General features: G+C 29.4%; 3 protein-coding genes across 4 annotated transcripts; 1 reads left to right on the top strand and 2 right to left on the bottom strand.

Moving 5' to 3' along the window:
- Positions 1–921: 921 nt before the first annotated feature.
- On the bottom strand, positions 922–3,474 carry LOC8285174 (G-type lectin S-receptor-like serine/threonine-protein kinase At2g19130). Its single transcript, XM_002529233.3, has one exon. It carries the CDS (start codon positions 3,416–3,418, stop codon positions 1,055–1,057), a length of 2,364 nt encoding a protein of 787 aa, XP_002529279.1. The 5' UTR covers positions 3,419–3,474; the 3' UTR covers positions 922–1,054.
- A 6,940-nt stretch (positions 3,475–10,414) lies between these two features.
- On the bottom strand, positions 10,415–11,311 carry LOC8285175 (G-type lectin S-receptor-like serine/threonine-protein kinase At2g19130). The gene is given in 3 exon segments (XM_002529234.4): positions 10,415–10,601; positions 10,604–11,041; positions 11,089–11,311. Coding segments are annotated over 3 exon segments (765 nt in total). The 5' UTR covers positions 11,288–11,311; the 3' UTR covers positions 10,415–10,473.
- Positions 11,312–15,392: 4,081 nt separating this feature from the next.
- LOC8285176 (probable 3-hydroxyisobutyrate dehydrogenase-like 2, mitochondrial) lies at positions 15,393–19,064 on the top strand. 2 transcript variants are annotated; one of them, XR_007216408.1, is made up of 3 exons: positions 15,401–16,691; positions 18,262–18,381; positions 18,474–19,064. XR_007216408.1 is itself a non-coding variant. In XM_002529235.4 (2 exons), the coding sequence occupies exons 1-2, from the start codon at positions 15,769–15,771 to the stop codon at positions 18,550–18,552; spliced, it is 1,002 nt and encodes a 333-aa protein (XP_002529281.2). In that variant the 5' UTR covers positions 15,393–15,768; the 3' UTR covers positions 18,553–19,064. The 2 variants fall into 2 exon arrangements, 1 of the variants encoding a protein (XP_002529281.2); XM_002529235.4 differs by lacking the exon at positions 18,262–18,381 and having other exon boundaries at positions 15,393–16,691.
- Positions 19,065–27,834: the final 8,770 nt, after the last annotated feature.

Raw genomic sequence — 27,834 nt, 5'->3', positions numbered from 1 at the left:
AAGTACAAAGTACATGATTTTTTTGGCAATTAAGCCAAATCTTTTATTAACTGATCACTAAATAAGTGATTAACTATGCCTTGTTATAATTATCCTGCTTCATCCGAAAGTATATTTCCTGAGAAATTAAACTTTTTTAAGGAAGTCACTTTTCAAAAAATTAAAATATTTTAGTATATAATTTGACATCTCACATGTCTTAAAAGATAATAATGACCATAATATATATACTTTGTACAGTATTAACTAGTATATAAATGACTCTGGATATTTAACACCTAACAAAAAAAATCCAATAAATAGTTTTAACTAACAAAGTTATATTTCTTTAGTTCTTCTTCTAAAGATCTGAATCTGAAAAAAAAATAAGGCTAGAAAGATCTGAACTCAATCCAACTCGAATTCAAAACTAACAAAATCCAATATCATTCGAATCCGAAATTTGAAACGATTTTATCCAAACCTGACTCGATCCTTCCGTTTGCCATTTCTAAATTACATATTATTAATATATTTTTAAAAAATATATATAATTTCAAAATATAATTTATATGCTATTTTCTTATAATTAGAAGTTATTATATGATAAAAAATTTATTTATTTATTAATTTAATATTTAAAAATATAATATTTAGAATTAAATTATCGTTTGAGTAGAAAAATAATTTATTAATTAATAAAATAATTATAAAATTAATATAAATCTTACACATCAGTGGGTTATGTGCAAAAAGATTGGGCAGTATGAACATCTCATAAGTCAGAACAGCAAGTGAGGCCTGGACTCCATATTTGTTAGTATCCTGTAACACACGCAAGTAGAGAAGATTAACAACAGCAGCCCCAAAATAATCTCACTCATTAAGATCTGGAACACTTGTTAATTAACAACAAGAATTGTGAATGAATAAGCAGCTTTACAATACTTACGTGAACACCATTAGACATAAAATGATACGGATGAAACAAATTATTGATTTTGAACTGAGGGAGCATAATTTTTTCATTTTTTTGATGTAGGAACTGGGAGGTCGAAATGACTGCATTAACTGATCAGGAACTAACCACTCCAGAATTCCAGGAAAGATATTGGAGCAATCTTGGAATTGGTGGCAACTCCATGTCCAAAACCCCCTCAAGAAAATAAGTAACCCGACTCATTGATGGCCTTTGAATTTCGTTTTCTTGAATGCACCAACAAGCAACTTTACAGACCCTTGTCAGCTCTTCTACAATACTGTTTCCCTCCAATCTAGGGTCTAAAAGACTAAGAACATCACCATCTTTGTTTATTAAATTAGCCACTCGAAGTGGGAAGTATTCCGTTTTTGTATCATAAGATTTCTCAGTATTTCTTCTTCCTGACACTAATTCAAAAAGCATCATCCCGTAACTATAAACGTCGGCCTTGGCTGTTATGGCTTCCCCTGAAATCCACTCTGGTGCAAGGTAACCTATTGTCCCTCTCATTGTAGTTAAGACCCTGCTAAAATCCCGTGCAAAAAGCTTTGCCATGCCAAAATCTGTCACTTTTGGACCGAATTCACCATCTAACAGGATGTTTTCTGGCTTTATGTCGCAGTGGATAATGCAGTCCTTGCATTTATCATGGAGATAAGCCAAACCTTTAGCTGTTCCCAATGCTATGTTGTATCTTGTTTTCCAGTCTAAAACGATCAATTTATTTCCCTGGAAAAGAAAGGAGTCGAGAGAACCATTTGGCATGTAATCGTAGACCAACAGCTTTTTAGTGCCTTCTGAGCAGAACCCCCGTAGGCGTACAAGATTGGTATGTTGAATTGTTCCAGTTGTGCTGATTTCCATGCGAAATTGCTTGTCTCCTTGGCTAACACTTCCAAGTTTCTTAACTGCTACAACACTTGAGTCGTGCAATTTCCCTTTGAAAACAGAACCAAAACTTCCTTCTCCCAGTTTCTCTGAGAAGTTCTTTGTTGCATTTTGTAAATCTTTGTAGCTGAAAACGACCAATAAGCCTTCTTCTGCTTTGCGTATTTTATTTGCTTTGTTTCTTCTGAAAGTTATAAACAGAACAATGACAACGACAATTAATGCCACCAGTAACCCTGTAACATAACCAACGAGTTTTCCCTTATTTTTGTAAGCCTTAGAGATATTTGAAGAAGCAAGCCTGATGTACATAGTATGCCCGCCATTTTCAATAACTGGAATTTGCAGATTCAGGAGATCTCCAAACCAAATTGAACACGCATTATTGCCATAAGCATAAGCAGTGCAAGAGCAATTTTCTGAACAAATTGATTCACAACGTTGGGCGCTTTCAACTGGCACAATCTTGGGAACATCAGGGACTACCTGGTAATGATTTTCCAAGAATGTGTCACTGTTCCCATTAGCAGAGCTAGAATTCCCACATTGCAGACTTGTGTTCCTTTGGCACCCATTAGAATAATTCTCCAAATTCCATTCGTGTGCAAGCCTGGGCTCAAATCCTACCAAACAATTACATGAGCTCTTGGGTGTCTCTGTGCAGACCCCAAACGCCCCACAATAGCCATAAGCTTCACATTGCAATTTCGGTCTATACCAAAACAAACTCCATATCTTGGCAGGTTCTAACCATGAATGTAGCAGAAGTTGCCCTCCAACATCCATCACTATTCGTGCCATGATAGGACTATTGTACACTGAAAAGGAAAAATAGCTTTCATTATCATTGTCAACATAAGTTACGTTGAAGATATAATTTATTCTCATTTCAGGTGCAAAGATGAACATTTCTCCGTTCCAGGGTCCAGTAGCCCAATATCTTTTAGAATTGTTCAGGACAACAAATTGACTTGTTCCATTCGGGTCTAGAATGAAAGAGAAAGAGCCTGGTGCAGGATCTTCTCTGTTTTTCCATGAATTGAGATGTGCTCTCTCTCCAGTATTTTTGTTCAATCCAAGCTTGGCGCCAGGGAGAATTGTATCAGTTGGATGATCAAAACTCTGCCATAATGATTCTAACAAATTAGATCCATCTGTCAAAACAAGATTTCCTTCATCGCGAAGCACAGCTTCTATAGAAGAACTTGAGGTAGAGGAGCTCAAGTTTGTCGACCAGACAGGAATCTTAAACTCATTGAAGAGAACTAAATTACCATCCGATATTCTTAACTCTGAAGCATTCATATCAGTTACTGGGTTCTCTCTATTTACCACCCAAACTATGGTTTCTTTAGACACACTGTACCATATTCCTACATAGTAGTTCTGAGAGTTACCAGGCCTGAAAAAACCCATTACGAAGATCCCACTCGCGGAGACAATAGTTTGATTTCCAGAGAGAGGCTGCTTTGCCGAGATTCTGTCAGCTCCATGGGAGAGATATGACATGAGACGTAAACACAAATAGAGAATAGAAAGTGTGAACCATGGATTGTTATTACTATCCATAGTTGCATAAGAATGAAGTGAAGATGTTCAAAAAATGAGAACCTGGGATATACATTTTATAACAACAGTGCAAAATTGCTATGCCATTAACGGTCAAGCTGTGCTGATAACGATAATATATGCATTTTTCAAAGAGAAGCTTCTCATCATCAAAGTAAATACACCACGCGTTTTGAATATCAGAAACAAATTAAATTATAAAAAAGATGTTGACTATGAATATAATGATATTTTAGCCAGATTATGGCATAATTAAACTGAATCTGTCATGCCAAATGTAGTTTAATCAACAAATAACATCAAAATACATTTTGTTATCTTATCAGTGTGAGTTTATTCAACTGCTAATTTTACGGCTTTTCTTTTATTCTAAATCAATGATTCTTTTAATCATAAAAGTAGTTGGTTTCAAATTAAATCTTGATCTGATCTAATAAAAATAGCAAGTGCTCTGATCAGCAAGTAATACAAGATGATCAAGAGAATATTAAACTGGATTTCCATTCACATTAGTTTGGAAATATCTCTTAAAAATAGTATCAAGTAGCATTAAGAAAGAAACTGAATACAAACTCCAGGCCTTCGTTGACTTGCCTAAGAAATTGATGGTGTTAAACAAAGGTTCTCCCGTTCCTCTTGTAAACAAACAAAAGTGTTATAGAGAATATCAGACCTTATGTCCAATATCCACTCCGACATTCAAGTTAGTATCAAACCATGTCTCAAGAGGAATAAGAGATTATGAGTTTGCTTTTGTCCCTTACCTATGGAAGATCCTTTATATAAGCCTCATATTCTCATTCCGAGACATACAAGAAAACCACTTCTTATTCGAGTATATTCCCAATGTTATGGCTAAACCGAACTCCTACAGGACTCAGTTTTCATTGTTCTTCATTGTTCCCACATTGAAAATTAGTGTATTAATTATAATTTCTTTTAAAGTATCATCGTATGAAAATAAAAAATTATTTAAAGAATTTCATATTGATAACTAGCAGGTTATTTATTTGAATTTAAGCAAGAGCTATAGTTACTTATACAAATACATTTTATTTAATGTTTACTTCAATCTTTAATATCTAGTTTTAGTGTTTTATATGTAAATCATTTATAGTTCTACAAGTAATATTATAGAGTGACTGTTACGTTGAAATAAGCTTTACCAATATAAATTTGTGAGTGGCCAATGTCCAAGCCTGTTACGAAACTGATCTATCTGGCTATCAAGGAAGGCATTGCACCTTTGGACTCTCGAATTGGCCAATGGATTATCTGGCTATAGGACTTTACACTTATCCATTCATTATTGGGAAACTGTTTTTATATATGAAGAAACTAAAAATTTAACTGCCTGCATGAGAATGGCAATGCCTTCTAGCCCTCAATATATGGCATGTGGGTCTGAACCTGTGCTAGAGATATTTCAAAATATCAATATGGATACAAGCTATAAGGAATGTACTTTAAAAACCATCATGGAGAGATGATACAGACAAAGACATCTGAAAGAAGGAGAGGACTCGAAGAGAAGAAGAAAAATATACTCCAGTAAGGGGTCTTGTTCTAAAATTTTATTGTGAATAAAAGAAAACAAGAAAGATATTCGCTATCAAAAAATAAATTTAGCAAGAGGAGATATGAGAGATAAAAGTAAATATTGCGTATTCCATGAGAATTATGAATATATTGTAGAAGAATGCTTTCATTCAAAGAAAGAAATAGAATAATAGATTCAACCTCGAGAAATTTTATAAAGAACAAAAAAAATAGAAAGAGGTGGATTGAGACTAAGGAAGTGACAAGACCAAAAAAAAGAGGTGGATATGATGACAAAAATGATAAGCCATAGAAATTTTGATTGTAAAAATTTTAATTTTTCATATTTTAAAATTTCTTATTTTTCACAAATATAAATACCATAAAGTCTCTATAAAATATTGTTCCGCTAGAAAAAATGACAATAAAGTTTCTAAGTGAGATATTCTACTAGAGGAACCAACAACAAATTCTATATGAAAGATTGTTCCATTAGAGGAACTAGTAAGGATTGTTTCATCAGAGAAACCGATAACAAAGTCCCTAAATGAGATTGATCTGCCAAAGGAACTAACAACAAAGTGTCTAAGTGAGACTGTTCCACCAGATGAATCAATAAAGGTTATTCCACCAAATGAACCGATAACAAAGTCTCTAAGTGAGACTGTTACATTAGAGGAATTAATAATAAGTCTCTATAAGAGACTATTCCATCACAAGGACCAATAAATGGTTTCACCAGACAACAAAATCTTTAAGTGAGACTGTTTCATCAAAGAAATCAATAATAAAGTCTCCAAGTAAAAATATTTTACCAGAGGAACTAATAGAAAAGGTCTCTCAAGTAAAACTGCTCCATTAAAAGAACACTTGAAAGAAAAATAGTTCCATAAAAGGAACATAATAGAAACTCTCATAAAGAAAAATACAGGCAATGCATGACTCAATTAAATCCATATTATAAAAAACAAGAAATAAAAACTAAAGCTACAATACTTATCGAGAGAGAGAAAGAGAGTAAAAAAAAAAAAGAAGAAAGGAGGCAAATGATTCGGTTCATACATCTAAGGTTATAGTAAGGAACAAAAAATGAACCATACAAAAGAAAAACCAATCAAACACTAGAATGATCAATTTATATTTTTCGAAGCAAGCTCATCTCCCTCAATCTATTCAGTCATAAAAGTTATTGAATCATGAAGCAATGCAGAAGTAGAAGAAATCTCCTTCTCATAAAAAAATTCCTCCAGTGAAGCAGGCGAAACCAAACCCTCAAATCCAAGTCTTTCATAACAACTTTTTCAATATCCTGAATAATGTGATTTCAAAAGAAATTCATATCCAACTCGAGAGAAAAGGATAGAAGAGCTGTGCGAATTTCATTCAAAATTTTTTTACAATGCTTAAGCAGAAACATTATTGCTTCTTTTTATTTGCCAGAACTTACTCCTCCAGCTTGACACATCTCCTCCTGGAAGCTTTTAGTACTTCCACATCATATTCAAGTTGTTTCTTTAAGACATTCAACTCAGCTTAACAAGCATCATATTAGCAATTGCCTCATTAGCCATTTTCTTTTCCTAAGTTGACAAGCTCCTAAGTATTTGTAACAACAATATCAAAGTCTATACAACTTTCTTTCAGTTGTGTCAAATAATACCAAAGATCTTATGCCCTTAGTTCAGTTGTACGATCATCAAATCCAATGATTAGTCCAAGAGAATAGTATTTCAATTTAGTTATTTATAAGTTGTAATGCATCATTATTTATTTTGTTTAGTTCTATAACTAACCGGACATCAATATACGGTCAAGCCAAACCGAAGGGCTATTGATGATAGTGGAAATAAACCAACAATTATGAATCATAATTCTTATAGGGTTCAATTCAGTCTGTTTAAGGACCAATGTAGGTTCAAAAATAATTTTAAGATATATCAGGATTCATTTTGGAGAATAAAGGATACTTTGTCTTCTTTGAGGAATAGGAACACTAAACCTTTATAAAAGCAACATCCACGTGTAAATTGGGGGATAATTTTAATACACAAATACTTGAAGTCTTATACTTTACGCTCTATCTTTCTTGAATTACAAACTAACTTAATCGTCGGAGTAGATATTAGACACCAGGTCCAACATTTTCTTTAACTCTTTTGTTTGTATACACGATGAACGAGGGAGTCTTCATTTGACATTGTCAACTTCTTAGACAATTAATGAAGAATCAGACTATTTTGTTGGTTGTTGGAAAGATGAAGGGCCAATCTAAAATTTCTCTAAGATGTCTAGTTTTGAAATTTAAATTATTATATTTTTGTTATTTCTACTTTTAAGAATCTACTCTTGAAGAATATAGTTACCCAATTTCTTTCAAAAGTCTGATTTCAAAAGGCAGCTACATAATTTTAACTAAATAGACAGAATTATACTCGTAATATTTAGATAAATATTTACTAATCTTATCTAATATTCAAAAAAATTTAATTAACTCATTATCTAAATATTATCAAAATTTCAAAACATCAAATACTAAAAATAGTCACATTAAACTAGATTGGTATATATTATATTTAAAAGAATGTTATATTAAAAAGAAAACAAAAAAAAAAAAAAAGAAATGATACGACTACTACAGTAATAAAAAGAGAAGTTAAATGTTCAAAAAAGTTAAACATATAAAAGATATCATTGTTAATAAAGTTATATATACAACCACTCTATTTTTTAAGCCAACCACTAATTATTTTTTATCTAACTTAAAAAAAAAAAAGATTGAGAATAGTTATACGTAGAACAACAAAATCACAATCACAAGTCATTAAAAGGCAATATGGTGAAAGTATAAAGTAAAGAGGAAATGACGCCCATGCTTTTTTTTAGAAATAATTACAAAATTACCTCTTATTTTACTTAATTATATTTGTGGGTTTTCAACTTTTTTTTTACGCTTTTACTTTTGCTTTTGTAGAGTAAGTCTAATATCGGATTACGCTTTAATTTAATGCTCTAAATTATTTATTATTATTATTATTATTATTTTCTTCTTTTGTTCCTCAAAATGTCTTGAAATTGCATATATGTAATAAGTGTTAAAGAGAATTATAAAATCTTTAAATCTATAAAAAAAACAATAATATAAGTGAAATCAATCGATTCCAAAAAAAATATGTCTAATTAGTCTTACAAGATAACATAATAGTATTTAAATATAGTCTTTTTTTTTATTTTTTTATTTTTTCAGTTTGTTTTTTAAATAAGATTTTAAATTTTAAAAATAAAAGTGGGTAACAAAAATATCAACAAACATTATAATTTTACTTAGTTTGGCTTCAAATTTTAGAGTGAATAAAATAATTTGAATCTTCTAACCATTTTAGATTTATTTTATTGGATCTTACATTTGCTTTTTTTGTTATTAGTTTCTTGACTTATAAAAATGGAATATATTTTGATTTTTTATGTAAATAAAAATCACAAAGCAATAAAAAAATATTTTATGTTTTTAATATATATATATATATATATTTATTTATTTTATTATATATTTATTAAGATTTTTATATAGTTTTATGTGGCATTCTATTATTTTTAATTTTTTATTTCTGAAAAATTCAAGTTATAGTACCTACAAATAAAAAGTTAAGAGAATAAAATATTGTGGAGTAAAATAATTAGTTTATTACAAATGATAGACTATGCATATTCTTCTTGTAACTAATATATGTTCGATGTGATTGTTATTTTTTATTATTCTTTAGTCATTTTTAAATATTTTTTTGAAATGTTTTTTTGTTGATTTCTATTTATTTTAAATTCTTTATAACTGAATGATTTTTGTTAATGTTTGGTTGATGTTTAGTTGATTTTAAAATAGGTATGGTTGATTTTCAAATCTACGAAGATTAGTTGTTTTCCTGTAAGAAGCCTTTTTTAAATTTTATATAAGAAATATTTTGGGAATATAAATATATATATGTTTGAATTCTTCTATGTTTTTAGCTATATTTACGGTTCCATCATGATTCTTTTATACCAATTTATACTTATTTATTTATTTATTTATATTTTATTAATTTTTAGATATATAAAGAAGTGTTTTTAATTTTTTTTCTTGAAATATTATTTACTTATTTATTAGGTTCCAAAAATTATAAATTAATTCTTTTTATTAAAAGAGTATATTTCAATATTTAAATTTATCTTATTTTATGCTTAATTATGTTTTATTTATTTATTTTGCTAATATAAAAAAAATCATAGAAGAAAAATGATAGTAAAGTCATAGACTGATTCTGGATACTTTTGAGGTTGGATTACTATGAAAATAGCAAATAGACATGGCTAAAAATACTTATATTATGATAATTTATTTTGTAATGTATAATAATTTTTTGATTTTCATTGATCTTTTATTCATTTTAAGATGAGTATGATTGATATTTGGTTGATTTTTAAATCTATGAAAAATTATTTGGGTGAATAGTAAACAAAAAAATATATCTTTAATATTAAAAGATGTATCTTAAAAAAAGTGAATCAGTGGCTATAGTAGAATTATAAAATTTTATAACTAATTTTATAATTAATTGAAAATAATGCATTAAGATATGTGCATATACTTTTTGTCAATATTATTATTATTGTCTTTATAAATTTAATTCAAAATAATATATTTTGACTTATACTATTTCAAAATTACTTAAGGGACTTGAAAATCTCTCTTTTCTAAGAGAAGCCTAGTATCACTTATTAAATTATAATCTCATTTATTTTTTATACTAAAAATACTCTTGTAACCATTTAAAGGCACTCTCATCAAACTAATATTATTATAAAATATTAATAAATTAAGTATTTTTAATTAATTTGGAAGTTAAAATAATTTTAAAAATTATTTAAAGTTATTTCAATTTTTTTAAAATTATTAAATTTTAATTGTATTACTTATAAAATCATATAGAGAAAAATTAAATATACACATACCACCATTTTCATCTAAAAGTATCAAAATTCATTTCATATTAGATCAAATTTTCAACTTTATAGTAAAGTGCAAACTAAAGTTGGTTCCAATTTTAATGCATCAGTTAGGATAATATTTTTTTGAAAGGAAATTACTTCACAATTAAAAGCAATCAGCTAAAAAAAAGTAAAAAGTTACTAATGTGACGTTTTCAAAAAATAATAATATAAAAGAGGAAGTAAATGGTTCATTTAATTATTTATTAGCTTGTTCTAGTTACATATTAATTATTAGACTATAATAATGAGTTGGATTTTAATTATTTTATTAAATATTATAGATTGATGTTATATTATATAAAGTAAAAAATTAAAATTGCAAAGTTAATTTAATCATTAGCCATATGATTTATATATTTAAAAGAGCGTACTTTTGTAATTTTTTTTGTGAGATAAAAATGTAAAAAAGGCTGGAAAAAAAAGTCACCTAGAAAGCACCCTTTTTCTTATTTATACAGAAACTGGGCGGTTGAAATAACTGCACTACCTGATCAGGAACTAACCACTCCAGAGTTCCAGGAAAGATCTTGGAGCAATCTTGGAATGGGTGGCAAGTCCATGTCCAAAACCCCCTCAAGAAAATAAACAACCCGACTCATTGATGGCCTTTGAATTTCGTTTGAATGCACCAACAAGCAACTTTACAGACCCTTGTCAGCTCTTCTACAATACTGTTTCCCACCAATCTAGGGTCTAAACGACTAAGAACATCACCATCTTTGTTTATTAAATTAGCCACTCGAAGTGGGAAGTATTCCGTTCTTGTATCATAAGATTTCTCAGTATTTCTTCTTCCTGACACTAATTCAAAAAGCATCATCCCGTAACTATAAACGTCGGCCTTGGCTGTTATGGCTTCCCCTGAAATCCACTCTGGTGCAAGGTAACCTATTGTCCCTCTCATTGTAGTTAAGGCCCTACTAAAATCCCGTGTAAAAAGCTTCGCCAGGCCAAAATCTGTCACTTTTGGACAGAATTCACCATCTAACAGGATGTTTTCTGGCTTTATGTCGCAGTGGATAATGCAGTCCTTGCATTTCTCATGGAGATAAGCCAAGCCTTTAGCTGTTCCCAATGCTAGCATTTCTCATGGAGATAAGCCAAGCCTTTAGCTGTTCCCAATGCTATGTTGTATCTTGTTTTCCAGTCTAAAACGATCAATTTATTTCCCTGGAAAAGAAAGGAGTCGAGAGAACCATTTGGCATGTAATCATAGACCAACAGCTTTTTAGTGCCTTCTGAGCAGAACCCCCGTAGGCGTACAAGATTGGCATGTTGAATTGTTCCGGTTGTGCTGATTTCCATGCGAAATTGCTTGTCTCCTTGGCTAATGCTGAGGTTGACTTTCTGTCACAGCTTCCTGCCCAATCTGCATCAGAGAAAGCAACAATAGTGTTAGCAATGCCATTATTTTTCATCCAAATACCTTGACCCGGGGTGCCTTTGAGATATCTTAGTATTCTGTCGATTGCATCTAAATGGAAAGTACGGGGTGCATGCATAAATTGGCTAACCATACTTACAGCGAAACTAATATTAGGTCTGGTGACAGTTAAATAAATCAATTTTCCCACTAGATGTTGGTAGTGACCTATGTCATTTAGGGGTTCACCATCTTCTAAGTTGAGTTTAGTTTTAGTCTCCATAGGGGTGTTTATGGGCTTGGCACCTATTTTTTCGGTTTTTATAATAAGTCTAGAACATACTTTCTTTGGGACAAGAAAAGCCCTTTATGAGATTTGGCTATTTCTATCCCGAGAAAGTAGGATAATTGGCTAAGATCTTTGATATCAAATTTCCTCTTTAGTTTCTTTGTTTACTTCTTCAATTTCCTCATTGTTGTTACCTGTTACAATAATATTATCCACATATACAGGGATAATGATAGTGCAGGTGTGAGTGTGTTTGACAAACATAGAAGAATCAGACGCACACTTGCTGAAATTAATCTTTAAAAAAAAATAGCTTAGCTTGGCATACCATGCTCTTGGAGATTGTTTCAATCCGTAAATTGCCTTAAGAAAGAAACTGAATACAAACTCCAGGCCTTTGATGACTTGCCTAAGAAATTGATGGTGTTAAACAAAGGTTCTCCCATTCCTCTTGTAAACAAACAAAAGTGTTATAGAGAATATCAGACCTTATGTCCAATATCTGCTCTGACGGTCAAGTTAGTATCAAACCATGTCTCAAGAGGAATAAAAGATTATGAGTTTACTTTTGTCCCTTACCTATGGAAGATCCTTTATATAAGCCTCATATTCTCATTCCGAGACATACAAGAAAACCACTTCTTATTCGAGTATATTCCCAATGTTATGGCTGAACTGAACTCCTACAGGACTCGGTTTTCATTGTTCTTCATTGTTCCCACATTGAAAATTAGTGTATTAATTATAATTTCTTTTAAAGTATCATTGTATGAAAATAAAAAATTATTTAAAGAATTTCGTATTGATAACTAGCTGGTTATTTATTTGAATTTAAGCAAGAGCTATAGTTACTTATACAAATATATTTTATTTAATGTTTACTTCAATCTTTAATATTTAGTTTTAGTGTTCTAAATGTAAATCGATTATAGTTCTACAAGTAATATTATAGAGTGACTGTAATGTTGAAATAAGCTTTACTAATATAAATTTATGAGCGATGTCTAAGCCTGTTGCGAGACTGATCTATCTGGCTATCAAGGAAGGCATTGCACATTTGGACTCTAGAATTAGCCAACAATAAAGTCTCTATGAGAGATTATTCCACCACATGAACTAATAAAGATTGTTCCACCAGATGAACTGATAACAAAGTCTCTAAGTGAGACTGTTCCGCTAGAGGAATTAATAATAAGTCTCTATGAGAGACTATTCCATCACCAGGACCAATAAAGATGGTTTCACCAAAGGAATCGACAACGAAATCTCTAAGTGAGGCTGTTTAACCAAGAAAATCAATAATAAAGTCTCTAAGTAAGAATATTTTGCCAGAGGAACCAATAGAAGAGGTCTCTCAAGTAAAACTGCTCCACCAAAAGAACACTTGAAAGAAAAATAGTTCCATAAGAGGAACGTGATAGAAACCCTCGTAAAGGAAAACACAAGCAATGTATGATTCAATAGATCCACATTACAAAAAACGAGAGATAAAAACTAAAGCTACAATACTTATCCAGAGAGAGAAAGAGAAAAAAAAAAGGAGACAAGTGATTCGGTTCATACATCTAAGTTCATAATGAGGAATAAAAAATGAACCATACAAAAAAAACCAATCAAACACTAGAATGATCAATTTATATTTTTCGAAGCAAGATCATCTCCCCCAGTCTATTCATTCATAGAAGTAATTGAATTATGAAGCAATGCAGAAGTAGAAGAAATCTCCTTCTCATCAGAAAGTTCCTCCACTGAAACAGGCGAAACCAAACCCACAAATCCAAGTTCTTTCATAACAGCTTTCTCAATATCCTGAATAATATGATTTCAAAAGAAATTCAAATCCAACTCGAGAGAAAAGGATAGAAGAGTTGTGCGAATTTCATTCAAATTTTTTTACAATGCTTAAGCAGAAACATTGTTGCTTCTTCTTATTTGCCAGAACTTACTCCTTAAGCTCGACACATTTCCTCCTGGAAGCTCTTAGAACTTCCATATCATATTCAAGTTGTTACCTCAAAACATTCAACTCGACTTGACAAGCCTCATATTTAGTAATTGCCTTATTAGCCATTTTCTTTTTCTAAGTTGACAAGCTCCTAAGCATTTGTAACAGCAATATCAAAGTCTATACAACTTTTTTTCAATGTTATCAAATAATACCTAAGATTTTATGCTCTCAGTTTAGTTGTATGATCATCAAATCCAATGATTACTCCAAGAGAATATTATTTCAATTCAGTTACTTATAAGTTTTAGTGCATCATTATTTATTTTATTTAGTTCTATAACTACCAAGACATTAATATCCCGTCAAACCAAACTGAAGGGCTACTGATGACAATGGAAATAAAGCAACGATTATGAATCAAAATCCTTATAGGGTTTCAGTTCAGTCTGTGTAAGGACCAATTTAGTTTCAAAAATAATTTCAAGATATATCAGGATTCATTTTGGAGAATAAAGGATACTTTTTCTTCTTTGAGGAACAAGAATACTAAACCTATATAAAAGGAACATCCACATATAAATTGGAGGATAATTTTAATACACAAATACTTCAAGTCTTATACTTTACGCTCTATTTTTCTTGAATTACAAACTAACTTAATCGTCGAAGTAGATATTAGACACCAGGTCCAACATTTTCTTTAACTCTTTTGTTTGTATACACGATGAATGAGGGAGTCTTCATTTGACATTGTCAACTTCTTAGACAAGTAATGAAGAATGAGACTATTTTTTTGGTTGTTGGAAGAAAAGAAAGATGAAGGGCCAATTTAAAATTTCTCTAAGATATCTAGTTTTGAAATTTAAATTATTATGTTTTTGTTATTTCTACTCTTGAAGAATATAGTTACCTAATTTCTTTCAAAAGTCTGATTTCAAAAGGCAGCTACATAATGTAAGCTTAGGTAAATAATAATTTTTTAACTAAATAGATAGAATTATACTCGTAGTATTTAGATAAATATTTACTAATTTTATCAAATATTCATAAAATTTTAATTAACTCGTTATCTAAATAGTCATAAAAATATTATCAAAATACTAAACATAGTCACATTGAAGTAGATTAGTATATTTTATATTTAAAACAATATTATATTAAAAAGAAAATAAAAAAGAAATGATATGACTATTAAAGTAATAAAAAGAGAAGTTAAATATTCAGAATATCATTAAGCTCCACAAAGTTAACATATAAAAACATCATTGTTAAATAAACTTATTTATACAACCACTATATTTTTTAAGCCAACCACTAATTATTTTTTATCTGACTTAAAAAAAGATTGAGAATAGTTATAAGTTCAACAACAAACTCACAATCACAAGTCATTAAAAGGCAATACGGTGAAAGTATAAAATAAAGAGGAAATTACGCCCACGCTTTTTTTAAAAGAATAATTACAAAAATACCACTTATTTTACTTTATTATATTTGTGCGTTTTCAACCTTTTTTTTTTTCTACGCTTTTGCTTTTGCAAACTAAAGTTAACTTCAATTTTAATGCATCAGTTAGGATAGTATTCCTTTGAAAAAAAAGTACAACTTTATAATTAAAAAAATAAAAAATTATTAATGTGAAGTTGTTAAAAAATAAAATATTAAAAAAATAATAATATAAAAGAGTAAGTAAATTGTTCATTTAATTATTTAATAGCTTGTTCTAATTACATATTAGTCATTAGACTATAATAATGAGTTGGATTTAATTAGTTTATTAAATATTAAAGGTTGATGTGATATAATTAATACAGTGAAAAGATAAAATTGCAAAGTCAATATAGTCACTAGCCATGTGATTTATATATTCAAAAGAGCTATTTTTATAAAAAAAATTGTGTGATAAAAATGTAAAAAAAAATACTGGAAAAAGAAGAAGAAGAGAGTATTTCTGTAAATAACCCAAATCAAAAAGCATCTCTTAAATGTGTAAAATATGGCCTCCGCAGGTCAGTATACATGTATTGGCCCAAGGCACTTCGGTTCATCAAAAACTAGCGTCAGTTTTTCTCGCTTTTACGTAATAACAAGTGACAAGTGACAAGTGACAGCCTCTGTCGCCCTCTCTACCTCCAACTTCATCTTTAGCTTCGCATAAACCAAAATTGTTAATTTCAGATTCATCAATGAATACTCCCTACCCAGAACCCACATCACCCACCAAAACACGTATAGGCTGGATTGGCATAGGCGTAATGGGCGCTGCTATGGCCTCTCGCCTTCTCTCCGCAGGCTACTCTCTCACCATCTACTCCCGTACTCCATCCAAAGCCCTTAAATTGCAGTCCAAAGGCGCAATCCTCGCTTCTTCTCCACTTGAAGTCGCCAAAAATAGTGATATTGTCTGTACTATGGTTGGACATCCATCAGATGTTCGATCAATTGTCTTAGAGAACCAAGGCAAGAGCATTCTTGATGGACTACATCACGGTGGTGTTATAATTGATTTTACCAGTAGTCATCCTGCTCTTGCACGGGAAATATTTGCATCTGCACGTGAAAAAGGTTGTTGGGCTGTTGATTCTCCAGTTTCCGGTGGTGATATTGGTGCTAGAGATGGTAAGTTAGCTATATTTGGTGGTGGTGATGAGATTGTTATTAATTGGTTATTACCCATTTTTGAGGTTCTAGGTAAAGTTACTTATATGGGTCCACCTGGGCGTGGACAGAGTTGCAAAATAGCTAATCAGATTGTTGTTGGGGCTAATTTATTAGGGTTAAGTGAAGGGTTAGTGTTCGCGGAGAAAGTAGGGTTGGATGTGAAGCAATGGATGGATTCAGTGAGGGGAGGTGCAGCAGGATCAATGGTGATGGAGTTATTTGGGGAGAGAATGATAGGGAGAGACTTTAGGCCAGGTGGATTTGCTGAATACATGGTGAAGGATATGGGTATGGCTGTGGATGTTGTGGAAGAGAGTGAGGATGGGAGTGTGCCAGTTTTGCTTGGGGCTGCTTTGTGTAAGCAGTTGTTTGCTGGGATGGTGGGGAATGGTGATGGGCATCTTGGTACACAAGGTCTTATAACTGTCATAGAAAGGCTCAATGGGAAGTAAGATCCATTGGTTCCTCTCTCTCTCTGGTTTAAGATCTGAATGTATTTTAATCTTGATTCTTTTTAGCTTGAGTGTTAGTTTGAGTGGATTAAGATGTTAGACTAAAAGGACTGATGTGTCTTGCCCGGAAAAAGACTAGACAAAAGGTTTGTGAATAAGTTACTAATTTAGTCTGCCTTCTACAAGAATAAAGTTGCGTTGTTGAATAAATCAAATAATAATTGTTTGTTGGTTGTGATTTTACATGTAAATGAGAATATGTTTCGGGTGATTTTTTTTGGGATTTGTAATAAGTTTTGCGGTATCTTTCTCATTTGTAAGGACCCAATCTTAGAAGTTCAGTTTGATGCATAATGATTGCTGATGTGTAACTTCTTTTTGGCATATCAAAACAAGGTTTTGCCCATTTCGTCAACTCGATGAACTTAAAACATACATTCATGTTGGTTAATTCAGGGTGGTCACATTTATCATTTAAAATATGATGCTTGGATGCTTCATCTGTATGCATAATGTTGAGTTTTGAAAATCCACTTTGGAGCTACCATAAAATCACTTGCACTGTGTTTATCAAAAAGAGAAAAGAAAATATGAATTATGCTCAAATGTAATGGCATAATGCTAAAATTTCTGTGTATTTTCTCCGTGTGTGTTGTGATTACTCTGAACTATTCAAACAGACATGCATTTTGATGTACAAACTCCATTACTATTTGGGTCTTACTTCAATGCCTTCAATTACTAGGCCTCCTTTTAGTTGACAACCCTTCACCTCTATCAAACTCATCTTCACTTCCTCATCAAATCCACCACTGCAAAACTCCCCCAGCTCAATTTCATCCCACGCATCATTCCTTTGTTTTGGCATTGGACCATGTGCATCTTTGAACCGTTTTTGTGGCATCTGCACATAATGTGTATCATCTAGGCATGATGATGGCCGTCTCTTGTCGGGTTTGCTTCTTAGATGAGTTATGCTGGATGATACTTGGTTCCCCACCTCAACTGATATTTCTGAGGGCATTGAATCAAGCCCATATGCACGATCTGAGATTTTCATTATGAGATAAGCTCCATATTTTGTGTTTGGTGATAGCATTTGAGTTCTGATTTTCCCTCGGATTTCTAACCAACTGGTCATTCTGAGCACAGCCACCTCTGAAAATCTGAATAGAAGATGAACCATAAATATGTGTGCTTATTATTGTTCAGGTTCACAACTTTTCTTTGGAATTTTAGGCAGCTAGTTGTGTTCTATACTATCTTACTACAATCTATTGCAAGGAAGATAGGGAGAAATAGAAGGGGGAAGATCACCTTGATTCAGTTGTAGGTATCCAACACCAGTATGTTGGAACATCACTCCATGCGATGAAAAGCTCTCGTGCAGACAATATATAGGATTTTTTGCCAGATGATTTCTCCAACTTGAAGCTCTGTGGCAGAGAAAACAGAAATTACTTAGCAAAGCTATAAATTACAATCCAGTTAGTTTTTTTTTCTATTTGCAGTTATTTTTTTATATATATTTGTAATGATGTTCTTAGTTAAATTTGTCAATCCAAGCTGTAGGAGATGAAGAATTCCATTGACGTGTAAGGGGAAGCAACTTTGAACCATCACCCACTATAAATAGACTACACATACATCATTGCAACAATACTCTCCATGAAATAACTATTCAATGTAATAATTATTATTTGCTCGAATTTGAACTAAATCTGAAAATAGTTATTTCACATTGAAGAACTACTCTAATTCTTTTGGTCCAAACACAGGGTCTTACCTTTTTACCGCTATCAATTAGAAGTGGATTGCAGAGACGAAGAAAAAGCTCTTTCTTTGAAGAGAATGTGAAGGGAGTGAGCAGTCTTGAAAGGATTTCATGATAATCTGATGGCAGAAATCTCTCCCAAACAGCATCAGACTCCATGGCTGATCGGAAGGAGGTTGATACCACCGATGATCTGCATCCGTCTACAGGAGAAGTGAAGGAAAGAATGGTAGAAACAACACCTTCCGGTAACATGTAGTCGAAACTTGAAACCTGTCTTTGTCTTTCTCTTGCACATGTCCTGATCTTAAATAGAGGTTGTCCATGTGTTTCTGAAGGGGAATGAAATTTGAAATTTTCTGACTCTACACATAGTTTAGTATATAACCAAAGAACAGAGAGATGTCATCATCATGTAATCATCTTGGTGCCATTGTGGCAAGATTTTGACGAAAGCGAAAGAGAATTGAAGACAGGTCATCACTTCATAATTTTAAGGGGTAAATTATCAAGAAAATAAGGTTTCATTTTTTTAAAATTCTTATTTTTAGTTTTGTAAAATGAAAATATAAATATATTTGGCCAGTTGCATTTACACATTTGTAGAAACTCCTTTTATGTATTGTTCTTTATAATTAGGGATTTTGAACTTAATTTTTTCCAATTTTATCACATTTGACTCTCCTCTCAAATTTATAAAATTAGCTTAAGGCTCAGGAGGTGTATAGTTTAAAGATTTTACATTGGTTGCAGTTGTTGAATAGTAAATATTAAATAGTTTAGTAAGATTTAAGAATTAGTAGCTGATACTGATTTAGTCATAATTATATTTTAAATTTTTTTTATTAACTGATAACTAGTTTAATTTTTTTATTTAGATAACATCATTCTCATAAAAATTTATTAATTATTAATAATAATTAGTATTAAATTAATCTCATATAATTTATTTTTTATAATTCATATTATTATTTTAAAATAGTGTAATATAATTTATTTAATTTGAAAATAGATTATACTTTTAGTAGTTATTTAATATATTAATAACAACAATTAATAAAAAATTTATCAAAACTGTTAGATTTATCAATTACTAACTACTAATTATGAGCGAATATTTACCAGTTGTTAAATAAAATATTTAAATTTATTTATTACCAATATTTATCTGATTAGTTATTATTATTATTTTTTTAAATAAAACAATAAAATATAATATTTTTATCATCTTATTTTACAGTAGTAAGCCAACAGTTAAAAAGAGAAACATAAAAGAAAAAGTTTTTCTCTTAAGAACTCTTTTGATTTATTTTCTGAAAATAGTTTATTTCAATAATTATGCAAAATAGATATAAAAATAGAAAATAATCTTTTAGTTGGTTAATTTAGAAAAGAATGATGGGTTAGCCAACTTGCATTCAAAAGGTGGCCATAACAGTACCACATTTTGAGTTGATAAGCACAATCGTTTATTTTTGTCAATTTTTTAGGACACCATTACGGCGTCTTCAGTTAGTAAATTGTTGTCCTTTAGCTCCCGGAAACTTTTCATTTTTTTTTTTTTTAATTTAATAGAAAACATAGTTAGCACATTTTAAATGCCAATTTAATTATTACATTTAAAAAAAAAATATTTCAAAATTGGAAATTAAGGGTCAGGATATCATATTAAAACGTGATGGTTTGCGTCTCTAAAATATATAAATCTTTGAGTTCAGATTTATCTTGAAAAACTATAATATAATAATAAATATTTTTGGACAGACATCAATGACCTAAAATTCTATAACTCCACCTTCTGCAAGCTGAAGCATTTTCCAAATTTCTTAATAAAAAGTTTTAACCTTACGTGTCATTCAATATTGAGTGACATATAATATATGCTAAACTATTATGTGAAATTATTACAGAGAAATAATAAATTTATAGTGATTGTGTAATAATAATATGTGATTATAACACGTGAATTTACAGTTTTTATTTATTTTTATTCTAATTAATTATTTTCTATTATTTTAATTGTGTTTAAAATTATAAATTTAAAACTGAATAATTTAACAATCAAATAATAACAATTAAAATTATTCAGCTATATAATCACATTATTAAATACTAGCAATATAATAATAAAAACTCATAAAAAATAATAAATTTTTTTATGAAACATAAATTAAATAATATAAATATATTTTTACTAACAAATTATTACCACATACTTTGACATGTCTAAATAAAACACATACAAAAAGATTATTATATAAGTGCTTTTATACTTTTCTCTTACTTTTTCATATTTTCTAATATTATTTAAATATTAATATATTTTAGAAGTAATTACTATTTATCTTGTAAGGTTTTGCATATTGTACTAGCCAAGACCTTAATTTCTAATATCATGAGAGTGTTTGGTTTAAAGGTTTGATGCAGCTGATAGATATTTCTATATTAAAGCGTTTGGTAAATACTTAAGAAACAACAGTTGATAACTGATTTAATCCTTATTAAAATTTATTAACAATAACTTATTTTAAATTCATATCATATAATTAAATTTTTATACTTTCAAACAAATAATTATTATTTTAAAATTATTTTTAATAGTTAAGTAATTATAATATTTAAAATTATGGTAGTTGAAATTAGAAATTGTTATTAATAGAATTCAATTTAAATTTCTACTTTTAAAATAACTTTTATAAATATTTTTAATAGTAAATACAATTGAGTTAAAAAAATTAACTATAAATTTTTTAGTAATTATAAATTATTTTTATTAATTTATATTATTAAAATATAATATAATATAATAAAACATATTTAATAATAAATTATATATTTAATTGTCATTTGACATACTAACAGCAACCGCTACTAAGATTCTACCAAACAGTTTAACTTATCAGTCATCAGCTACCAGCTATCAGCCCTCAACTACTAACTGCATTAATTTATTGAACCAAACATATCATGTGAAGTCATATGTCTGATTTGGTTTCTTTACACTTCTGTTAGAATCTATGCATTTAAATGGACAATCAAAGCATAAAATAAAAGTCGAATGATATATTTTTATATTTCATTCTTAAATCCCTTTAAGTATTGAAGACTGTAAAAGAAAAATTAAACTGAACGTTCTTAACTTGACGAATTCTTTTCTTTTTTTCATATTTTCTTTTTAGAGTTTGAAATTATTTGGTAGTATCAAGTGAAAATATCAATTTTTAGTGGCAGCAACTTACAAATAAATAATTGGAAAAGGCGATACTTGAATTAAAATTGTGGATATTACAAAATAACTAGAATTAGTATTATAGAAACTGAACTAAATAGGAATACTAGTGTAAACAAAATGTGTGCAGAATTTTCCTTGGTTGGTGGTTCATCCAAGAGGCAACTTATAGCCAAGAGACACTGCATTTTGTTTGAGGCAAAGTTGGAGTGAGATTGAAGCTAAAATTGCAAGCACTACGAAAGAAAATATCCATAAGTATTCCATTACTAACCCAAAATAGTGACTAGATTTCATTCATAAGCTATTTCATTTGTCGATATTTTTTTTACGTTAAAATAATTATTTATTGCTAAATTTAGCTACTAATTAACTACGGAAGATTCATAGCTACGAGTGAAATTTGGAGTTAAAATTTAGCGACAATATATTAATCCAGCGCTAAATTAACAATAAACTTTTTATTTTTTAAATCCGTTGATAAAATCTAATTTACTTTTTAAAAATGTTTAAGAATATTATACATTTAATTCTTTGTATAACTTTTATTTTAATGTCTACTTAATTTATAATGGTATTTTGAATTTTAATGTCCAATTAATTTATAATAATAATAATTATTATATAATAATAATAATAATAATAATATGAAAGAAAATAAAAAAGAGAAAAAAATGAAGAATAGATAAATGAGAGAAGAAAAAATTAATTAAATAGGAACAAAATCAAAATAATAGTGAATGAAAAGAAAATAAATAAATAAATGAAAAAAAAAACTAAATGAAGAGAGAAACTATAAAAAAAAAATAAAGGAAAAAAAGAAAAAATAATAAAAAATAAGAAAGAAAGAATAGAAGAAAAGGAGAATAAAGAATTTTGAAGGAGAAATATCAAAGAAAAAAAGTAGAAGAAAAAAGTGAGAGGAGAAAAAAGATATAGAAAAAAAAATGAAAAATGGAAGAAAAGAAAAATAGTAAAAGAAAATGTATAGAAAGAATAAGAATCGGAAGAAAAAAGGTAAAAAAGAAAAAAGAAAAAACTGATAGTGAAAGAAAATGTTGAGAGAGTAAGATTGAGAAAGAAAAAAGGAAAAAAAAATAATAGTGAAAGAAAATAGGATTTTTTTTCTTAATTTAATATATTTAAAAGAAGGATCAAGAAACTTTTCTTTTTTGCTTTGCAATTTACTCAAATTACGTAGAATAGTTGGTTCAGCTATAACAACTACTCTTTATAAAAAGAAATTTGATGTTGAAAATAAAATGTAATTGTTTCTTTCTTTATTTCTTTCAAAAAATAAATTTCTTTTAGAGTAACTGGTGAATATTTTTCTGTATTTTTGTTTTGTGAGCAGTGTAGAATATTTTTTTCTTGAAAGTGGAGAATTTTATTTTTTATTTTAAAAATATAATAATTGTATGTATTATTTTTTACTTTATATAACATGTTTTATAACTGTTTATATTTTATTTGACTTTTTAGTATATTAATCTACTCATAATATATATATTTTTTTTGTAGGTATTATTGAAGTTATACAAGAAATCTTCATACAAGGTAAGAAGTTGTATTTGTAATTTTTTAGATTAAATTTGTGGTTGTTATTATGTTTTTTTTTTTCATTAAAAAATATATCATTGAATTTTAAAGTAGTTTTATGATAAATTATGCAAACTTAAATTAATAAAATATAATTCCTTTTAGGATTCCCTAAAATAATTTTTTATTATAATTATGCAATTTATGTAAAGTAAAAAAAGGATAAAAAATAAATATCTAATTTTATATAATTAAAAAAATTTTAATATATTAAGAGCAATGCTTCATGATACTGAAGAATGGCACATATAAAAAGGATCAATATCTGTTAAATTTTGAAGATAATAAGGAACAAAAAGTTAGGAAAAGAGCTTAAACTTCTAAAGTTTTTGATGCAAATATCACTATAACCACTTACTCAAACAATTCAATATCAAACTACATGGAGATCATAAAATTTAAAAAATATATATTTAAATTGAAATAATAAAATAATTATAAATTATGTTAGTGATAATAGAGTTAAATTAATAACTAATTCACAATGAATTAGTGATTCAAATAATTGAAGAAAAAAAAATCAAGAAAAAAATAATGGAAAGTAAGGAAAAGAAAAAACAAATACAATTGGACCTTTGTGATCAATAATGGCAATCAACCAAAGGTGAAGATGAGAAGACAAGAAATTGTTCTTTAGAAGCAAAGTGGAACTTAGATTTCCCGTTATCATGATGTTCTGGTGCTGAAAGATTAAGGTCTAGTACAACTTGGAGCAACAACAATAAATTCCAACAAACTTACTATGCATCAAAAAAGGGCTTTTACTAAATATAATGGTTAAAGATGATTTTTATAACATTTTATAATTATAGTAGTTATTCAATATTATGAATATATATATATATATATATATGTAATTATATTCTTATAGACTAATGAAATTAAAAAAATAGTATTTTTATAAAAAAAAGAAGGAAATTTTGGATAATCAAAAGAAATAATGATTGTATATTTGATAGGTTAATGTTTGTATTGGATGAGTAGTTTAATTTGTGTCTAAAAATTAGTATTTATTTGTTGCAATTAATTAATAATTAGTTTAGATTTTCTTTAAAAATTTATTTATTTATTTGTTTAATTATGTTGTATGTTATTAATTATATTTATATTATTGATACAGAAAATTATGGTAGGGCCTACCTGAATTCTTATGGTTACACGTACTAGTAAACAATGAAGAAAAGTGTGAGAATTATTAAGCATGTTAGAAAATATTAAAATGAATTCTGAGGACAATAATGATGACTTGAATCGTTTGATAAATCATATTATAAAAATTAATAATTGTATACAAGAGATTGTTTGGAAAGGAGGTTTAAGGAAGATAGTAAAACATATAAAGCTCTTAGAACATGTTTATATTATCCAAATAAATAAGATATCCTTGATTGTCTATGGAATAGCTATAAAAGTAGAGGAACTTAAAGAAGACTTATTAAAGAATTTATTAAAAAGTATGTGAATTGGGTAGCAAGGAAGACATCTAGTTATTCTATTGTGCAAACAAAATATATCACGATACCGTATATTGCCAAAGGTGAATTATGAGTTGCTCGAGAAAATAAGGATAGATTAGAAAAATCAATTTTTATACATAGGATGGATTTGTAATTATTATCATGTTTATGTTAATAAAGCTTGTTATGTTTGAAACAATTTATATTTGAAGCATATTTGAAAATGTAGTTATATTGATAAAAACTTACATGATAGAAATGATGTCTACTATACCATCGCTGCTTATTTATTGGGTTGGTTTATACTCCAATGGTGCGTGTTTTGTTAATGGATATTCAAAAAATGGTGACGCTTGATGAAGAGCTAAATTTTTTCGTATTACTATAGAACATAAAAAATATTTTACAACTCACTCGTAATGCGAGAATTACTAAGATTTTATTTAGAGCACCAGCATCTTTTAACTATAGTGGAAATTTGATATTTATAACATGTCAAATTTTAGGGGAAGATGACATTGTGATTATCCATCATACTGCTAATCAATTTCCGGGGTTGCAATTTTTGGAGTTATTTGTTGAATATAACAATGGTAGATATACAGAACAAGTAGTGCAACCAGCTGAACCTCCATGCCGTAATTCTAGTGAAATGGGTGGTTGTAGTTAAAGCGTAATTAATGATGGGAATGATAACGAGGATGAGGACGTAGACGACGATTTAGATGACGATAAAAATTCTGAGACTGAATGTAACACGAATAATGAGGAGGATGAGGATGATAGTAGTAATGAAAATGACAAAGTAGATAATGACGATGAAGAAAACTACTATGATGAGGATGAAGAGATGATGACAGTATGGCAATCGCATTATATGACCATATTGTTACAAGTTCACAAAGCTTCGAAAATACGAGTGAATAAATGTATTCGAAAAAAGTGTCAATATAAAAAAGACGACTCTCCAACGCAATGGATCAAATGTAGATAGTGTGTTGTGGGATCCATCATCTAAATTTCGTATTGGTATATTTTTTGAGTCAAGAGATGCGGTTAAAGCAGCTGTAGAAAAATACTCAATGAGAGTACACCAACAATTTCAAAATTCAGAAATGAAGAACAACGCCATTACAATAATTTGCGATCATCCAGAAAGCTGCTTATGGAGACTATATGCAATAGTAAAAAAATCGAGTGGATTTTGAAAGATTACTAGATATAATGGCCCACATATATGTAGTGTTTTCGCTGAATCACAAGATTATAGAAATTTTGACTCATCTTTGACATCAGGGTATATTCAAAATATGCTAGTTGAACTACCATATATTAAGGTGAAAGCTACACTAGTACATTTGGCAGAAAGATTTAATATAACAACAACATATAAAAAGGTATGGAAAGCAAAGCAAAAGGCTATTGCTAATACTTTCAGAGATTGGGATGAGTCATATAAGAAACTTTGGGACTTCATGTACGTTGCAGTGCCCTTGAATATAAAGTTTGTATGGGACATTGAAAATGAGAAGTATTGCATGAATAATCGACTGATTCATGGCGTCAGACAGTTTAAGAGGATCTTTTGGTCATACAAGTCTTGCATTGAAGGATTCAAACACTGTAAGCCTGTGTTTTATATTGACGATACATTCTTATTTAAAAACTACAAGAGCATATTGCTTACTGTTGAAGCAATAGATGATAATAACAAGATATTACTAGTTGCCTTTGCTATGGTTGAAAAGGAAAGCAAGGATAACTGGGAGTATTTCATAACAGTGGTTCGATATCATGTATGTGATGATCGAGATGATATTTATGTTATTTCGGATCACCATATTGGTATAAAATATGTAATGTCATATCAGTTGTAGCATGAAAATCGACATTAATATTGCATACGTCATATTGCCAGCAACTGCAACATAACATTCAAGAATCTGGAAATGAAAAAAGTTGATAAAGCAAGTGCGTATTTTATATTTGTAATTGTTTATCTTTTTTGTCATAATAGTATTTTCGTAGTCACACTTTGACCTCTAAAATAGGTTGCAAACATCAAAAAAAAAATTTATAGGTGGATGAGAAAATCAAAGTTAGGCATGTTTGGCATATTTAAAAAATATTGGGATTATTCGTCAATACCTACCATATTTAGAAAATATTGAGAGTATTCGTCAATACAATTGGGGAGGCGCATGTTTGGCATTGTTGTACAGAGACTTATGTACTACATCGAGATATCCTCTTGTTTCACAACTTGGGGGTGCATTCTTTCTATTGCAATTATGGGCGTGAAACAGATTTCCATTCATCACACTAACATTGCATCATCCGTTATTGCATCATGACGCTCCCCTTGGACGAAGGTATTCAATTTTCATAATTATTTAATTGTCTACCTAGTTATTTATATGCATATTTGATAATTCTACCTACATAACAAAATCTAGATGGATCAGTGATCGCATAGTTCACAAAGTAGCCACACATGAGATCTGTGAGATCTGATTTAGGTTTAATGTATCTCGTAAAGATGAGTTGTATTTAAACTTATACTTTTATATTCCTATAATATTTAAGTATATTTATGCTATGTATTTTTTATAAATTATTTTTTTAACATTACATCTTTTCTTAATAGATTATATAGGAGCCATACACGCATGAGATCATTATAAGCCTTGCATGAGATCATTATAAGCCTTCCAGCTAACTGCTTACATGGTCATGATATATGGCTAGCTGTAGTACCACTAATATGTATTTATATCGTCGAATGCCACTAACCTGATAGAGTTTTAATGTAATTTGGTTTAAAATAATCAAATCCCTAATCCACCACAATAAACTGAGGCATTACACTCTGTCGTGTTACATAATAATATCCATGTCAACTGGGTAGAGCGGCATTCTAGATGGATTGGAATATGGAATAATAGAGTTCATTAGATAGTAAACATGACACTATCAGATGGACCACTCCATTGCCATTCAAAATACATGGAGTGGTATCGACGTGTCACACATAGGTGGATCTCATACCGAGGTGCTACAATTAGAGCATCAGTCAGTTA

Source organism: Ricinus communis, chromosome 6 (assembly GCF_019578655.1).
Source record: "Ricinus communis isolate WT05 ecotype wild-type chromosome 6, ASM1957865v1, whole genome shotgun sequence".
NCBI lineage: Eukaryota > Viridiplantae > Streptophyta > Magnoliopsida > Malpighiales > Euphorbiaceae > Ricinus > Ricinus communis.
The sequence above is the reverse complement of the archived record's forward strand: the minus strand, read 5'-3'. Positions and strand labels throughout refer to the sequence as shown.